The sequence below is a fragment of the Helianthus annuus genome, chromosome 14 (assembly GCF_002127325.2).
Source record: "Helianthus annuus cultivar XRQ/B chromosome 14, HanXRQr2.0-SUNRISE, whole genome shotgun sequence".
Taxonomy (NCBI): Eukaryota; Viridiplantae; Streptophyta; class Magnoliopsida; order Asterales; family Asteraceae; genus Helianthus; species Helianthus annuus.
In genome coordinates, this window is record NC_035446.2 from 119,946,911 (window position 1) to 119,952,703 (window position 5,793).

Consider the following 5,793-nt stretch of genomic DNA (forward strand, 5'->3'; position numbering starts at 1 on the left):
CCATTGCTTACATGGATTCTACGTGGCCTGATAAAGCCCTTAGGGGGCTCCAACCAAACCCTTCAGCCTAACTACTAACTGCTAACCCGATTAGTAATATCCTAACCATACACCGTTCAAAAAAAATAATAATAATAATAAAGGTTCTCATGTGAATGAAGGTTCCAATCTGAATGCTCTGCAGTCACATGACTTTGTCGACATTTTTCCGTGTATATATAGATACATTCGGTCGATAGAAAAATATAAACAGGATTTGGCACACACTCGTGCTTTCACACCCTAAAACGACAACTACTACTCTTGTTCTCTGCTCCACAACCCCAATCTGAAGTTAACGTGTTCATCACAGGTAAACACTCTATTCAAAGAAGTCTGATACTCTCACATGCATTTGTTAAGCAGTTAGGTAAGCCCTAATTTTCGTACCATTTATTTTATGATTTATGTCACATCTCACATCAAAATTACAAAGCTCGATTTTGTGAATTTTTTTAAACTTGATTTTGTTGTTTATATATTAATTTTTAAGTCACATTTAAAATTGATAACTTCGTATCAAAATTTTATTAGATAATTGAAACTGAGCAAAAACAAGCAACACCAAGCTGCTCGATTATAAACCAAGCGAGTTCGACTCAGTTATAAGTTACTAATTTCTTCACACATTTAGCAACACGAAATGGCTACGGAATGCAGCATCCCTGTGATAGATCTACAAGATTTTCCCAACCAATCATCCAAACTGATCGCGGCGTGTGAAGAGTGGGGCTGCTTTAGGCTGCTCAACCACCATGAAGTCCTTCCAGTGACGCTGATGTCCGAGATGAAGGCCGTTGTTAAGTCACTCTTTGACTCACCGGTGGAGATCAAGCGCAGGAATGTCGACGTCATCCCCGGAAGTGGATATATGGCTCCCACGACCAAGAAGCAGCTGCTGGAAGCACTTGGCGTTTACGAGATGACCTCCCTCCGTGACCTCGACGAGTTTTGCTCTCAACTGGATGTGTCACCTCATCAAAGGTAGATTTTATGAATGAGATCCGGTACTGGTAGTGAAAATATCAACCGTTGACTCTAAAGAATGGTCAAATGGCCTTTAGTTTTGGATATAACATATCAAGAAACAGGGCCAAAATAATACAACACAAGCAAAGATTCAAATGGATAAAAAAGGTCTTTTTGGTTTTCTAACTTTTTTTCGCATAGTAAAAGTTGAAACTTAAAAGTAGACTTGATTATTTATTTTATTATGGAGACTTACATTAATTTATAGGAAATGGATGCTGATAGTTTTAGTCAATTGCTACAAGTTAAATGATTTTTTTTATAACTAATGGAAAGATTTGTTAGTGAAGTTAGTAAGGTAGTAATCGTCGATAATCCATCGGTGAAGTTTTATGGGAAAACAGGTGTGCGTACACTCATCACGAATGGTTGAACGACCGATATTGCCGACAACATGTTCAAGAAAACCACAATTTTTTGTGTCAAGTAATTACAATTTTAGATCTTTTTTTGTTAGGGATTTTAATTATCCGTCGGTGAATATTAATTTTTCTAGTAGCAAACAAAATTATGTCAAATATTAGTACAAAGTTTTTTACTTCAATATTTTTTCATGTAATATGACAGGGAGACAATAATAAGATACACCGAAGCAGTACATGAGCTTTTTGTGGGGATCGGAAAGAAATTAGCTGAAGGTTTAGGCGCGAAAACTGAAAATATTGGAATTGAGAAGTGGTCATATTTGTTTAAGATGAACAAATACCACTTCACACCTGAAAGTGTTGGACTCCCAGGTATCAACACACACACAGACTCTGGTTTCCTTACAATCCTCCAAGATGATGAAGGCATTGGGGGTCTAGAAGTTATGAACAAGTCCGGGGACTTCATTCCCGTCGCCCCTTGGCCAAACACCCTTCTTGTTAACATCGGTGACATGGCAAATGTACGTCTCAAACCACCTTTTAAATTTCAATCACTCATCAAAGGGGGGTCATCAGGGTCCACTGATCCCTTAGTCACCGGAACTTGTGGGATTTTTTTAATCCAATATATGAGTTTTTTTTAAAACAAAACATAAGCGGACCCGATAATTGTACCCATTAGACAAAAAATAAATAAATAAATAAATAAAAAGCTTATGATAAAGTTCTGGTTCCGCTATCTGTTGCTCTACCGCCAGAATGCACAAAGGGTGACTGTTTCTACTTTTTAGATAATGAGGTGTTTAATATTGATTGAAGGTGTGGAGCAATGGAAGATTTCACAATGTGAAGCATAGGGTGCAATGCAAAGAACCAAAGATACGAGTGTCGATTGCATCATTCCTTTTAGGACCAAGAGGGACAATGGAACCTTTACCAGAACTTGTGGATGATGAGCATCCGCGCAAGTACATCCCTACCAGTTTTGAAGATTACAGGAAACTGAGGTTCGCAACAAAGTTGCATGCGGGTGAAGCTCTTGAACAACTCTTGTACACACCTAGCTCAGACAAGATATAACCCATGTTTGGTTCACTCGGTTAATTTAGAATAAGTTTTCTAGATTGTAAACATACAACTGCCAATCCATAGCAAATAAGTTGGTCGCTAAACATATTCGCTACAAATTCATTCATTTTCGCTACATAAGTTTTGCTACGGATTTTACCATGTAGTTTGTTGTGAATTTGGCTATATTCAGGGGCGAAGGATAAGAGGGGCGGGGAGGGGCGCCCGCCCCCCCGAATTTTTCGCTCAGTAGTGTTATATATGTAGTTTTCGTATAGAAATTTGTGGGTATATACGTTTTCGCCCCCCCGGTTCTATAGAAATTTTTGGGTATATACGTTTTCGCCCCTCGGCCGAAAAATTCAAGCTTCGCCACTAGCTATATTCTTTTGCTAAGGCATGGATTTGTCACTGTATCTCAAACGTGTGACCTAGTATTATTCTTTAGTTGTGACAATGAATTTGTCATACATTCCTTCATTAACCATTGTTGGAGGTGAGAGCCTTTCAAGCCTGATTGCAGTGGAGTTGGGTACACATATAACTAAGGAATGGACTTCAATAACTTTTTTTTTGTTTACACCTTTGCTTTGAAACTAGAAAGGCCATTCGACCTCTATTGGGTGGTGTTTTGACTTTTTAGGTAATGTTTCCCGTTTTACCAATGAGGTGGTGGTCCATCGACAAAGATAAAGCCTCTAAAAACACCTAAGTTGAGAATGGGAAGGTCCTAGCCATTCAAAAAAAAAGGTAATGTTTCCCTTTCAAGATCTCTTCTTCGAACACAAATTCAACTTGGCTTTTACTTCTCCTATTAAAGACGATAGATTAAGACGTATCATGTTTCCTTTTCAAGATCTCTTCTTCGAACACAAATTCAACTTGGCTTTTGCAACCATTTGCCAACACCGACATCAAAAATGTATAAATGAAACATAAATATCCTATACATATTTGAGTTTTAAAAATAAAAGGTTTATGCTTCATTTTATAAAATTTGAACCTTTCACCTATTGGATAGAAAAGATCATACATGAAAATTATCAACGAATTATGTAAAACTAAATGATTTTATATGCAAAAAGTAAATGGTTTAATTGTAAAACTATATGATTTTATATGCAAATAGCAAATATATGGTTTAATAAAATTAAACAAATAAATAAAAATCCGTGGAGTCAGGATTACATATAACTTTTTCTTTACCTAAGTTATTATTTTTACTTTTCATAACTTAATTATATGAATATGAACCGATAGTTAAAACTTAAAACATATACGTAAATAATTAAAGTAACTGATCAATACTTAATAAGAGATACAATAGTAAAAATAAAAATTTGTAAACCTAATGTGAAAATAAATAATCCTTGTTATGAATCAGACATACATACATAATACTCCTTATGGGTTTATCTCCCACTAACCGTTTTGGCTTCACAATAAATGTTTGGCAATTACATTGACTGTAATATAAATATACATGTACTCTTGATACAAATGTCTATGAGATATATAATGAATATGAAATACATTCTCTGAATAGATTCTACATAATTTTACCATTGTTTTATATCACATTATCAACACGAGTAGCTCTTATTTTATTGAAGATCCCTCAAGTTCTTGTTTGGTGTTTGCTGACCTTGACGCCACCATTTCCAACTTCCATTTAGTTTTTTTTTCCAGTTTCACCCATTCAGTATTAAATGTGTTTTTAGACCCAGTAAGTTGGAGTTGCTATTGTTTCAGTTCTATCATAGATGTTTCTGTTTGTTGTGTTAATTAAGATGACACTACTTTTAGGGATTTAACTTTTGGTTCACTGCTTATAAATAGTGGTGGGTCATGGTATATATCTGTGTCAATATCCAGAAAATGAAGTTTTAAAGCCAAAACATAATTTTTTTTTTCTTGTTTGTTTGTTCAACGTCAATGTTATAAAAAGAATAAAGCATACGTAACTGACCAAATTAAAAGACATTAATTTTGACATAATATTTCAAATTAAAAGGCATTACTTGCTCATTAAATACGTAATTGGCCAAATTAAATACCTAACTGACCAAATTAATGCCTCATCAAAATGGCTCAGATTGTCTAATCAAATTAATGCCTTTTTTGATTATCCAGACCCTTCTATCGTTAGGGTGTCCGGGGCATTTAACCGGGAGGGGTGCGGTGAGCGAAGTCCCCGAGCGGGAACACCGCCGCCGACCCCTCGGGGAAGCTAATCGGGGAATGGGAGCGGTGGGTGTTCGCCGATGAGGGGAATCAATTTTCAAACGGCTATATAGCCGTTATATATTTAAAAAAAAATCCTAAACCCTATAAATACTACCACTTCAATCTTTTTATTTTTCAAACCCAAAACAACTCTCACCCATTCAACTCATCTAATTTTTTTAACCAATCTTTAAAAAAAATGGATTCCAAGTTCCCGTTTTTTTCTCCCCTGCCCAACTTTCCCGACGATGAAGATTCATCGTCAAGCGATAGTAGTTTAATTTTCTTCCAAAATCTCATCCAACAAACGGAGCTACTAGACACGGCATCGTCTAGTAAAAAAAAAGTTGTCCGTCGAGATCATGTGGGAGGCCACGAAACACTCATGGCCTATTATTTTGTCGATAATCCAAAATTTAATGCCGATATTTTTTGTCAGAGGTTTCATATGTCCAAGTCTTTGTTCCTAAAAATGGTTAGTGACGTGGAAGCGAATAACGAGTGGTTTCAAGTGGGCTTGGATGGGAGAATGAAGAACAGTTTCACGGCGTTGCAAAATGTTACTTCTGCGATTAAACAACTTGCAACCGGTAATCCACCAGACGAAAACGACGAGTATTTAAATATGGCTGAAAGGACCTCTCGTGAGTGCCTTGATTATTTCTGCGAGACGGTCTGTAGAATGTATGCCAGTGAATTCTTACGTAGACCAACGAGCCACGACTTTGCGCTATTGTATCAGGCTCATGAGGAGAGACATCACCTACCTGGTATGTTGGGTAATCTGGATTGTACACACTTCGTCTGGAGAATGTGCCCCACAGAATTGCATGGACAATATATGAGAGGCGATCATCAATACCCGACAGTTATGTTAAAGGCGGTGGCGTCTCAAGATTTCTGGGTTTGGCATGCTTTTTGTGGCCCGGCGGGTTCACAAAACGACATCAACGTGCTCCAACAATCTCCGTTATTTCTTACTCAACGAAACGGAACGGCGCCAAATTGTCCATTTCAGGTGAACGACCACTTATACAAACGCGGGTATTATCTTACTGATGGG

The 5,793-nt window shown here is 37.0% G+C and overlaps 1 protein-coding gene across 4 annotated transcripts; it reads left to right on the forward strand.

The window, feature by feature from the left end:
• The first annotated feature begins 230 nt into the window (after window positions 1–230).
• LOC110909192 (2-oxoglutarate-dependent dioxygenase DAO) lies at window positions 231–3,084 on the forward strand. Of its 4 annotated transcripts, none has more exons than XM_022154221.2 (4): window positions 231–352; window positions 674–1,023; window positions 1,636–1,957; window positions 2,256–3,084. In XM_022154221.2, the coding sequence occupies exons 2-4, from the start codon at window positions 683–685 to the stop codon at window positions 2,514–2,516; spliced, it is 924 nt and encodes a 307-aa protein (XP_022009913.1). In that variant the 5' UTR covers window positions 231–352; window positions 674–682; the 3' UTR covers window positions 2,517–3,084. The 4 variants fall into 4 exon arrangements, with proteins under 4 accessions (XP_022009913.1, XP_022009914.1, XP_022009915.1 ...); XM_022154222.2 differs by having other exon boundaries at window positions 248–409; window positions 2,256–2,666; XM_022154223.2 differs by having other exon boundaries at window positions 250–352; window positions 574–1,023; window positions 2,256–2,666.
• The last annotated feature ends 2,709 nt before the right edge of the window (window positions 3,085–5,793 follow it).

Bases quoted from the DNA above. Each gene is read 5' to 3' on its own strand.
- LOC110909192 (XM_022154221.2), top strand. From the start codon at position 683: ATGGCTACGGAATGCAGCATCCCTGTGATAGATCTACAAGATTTTCCC. The intron at 1,024-1,635 runs GTAGATTTTATG...GTAATATGACAG, and splicing joins GATGTGTCACCTCATCAAAG to GGAGACAATAATAAGATACA. The intron at 1,958-2,255 runs GTACGTCTCAAA...TATTGATTGAAG, and splicing joins ACATCGGTGACATGGCAAAT to GTGTGGAGCAATGGAAGATT.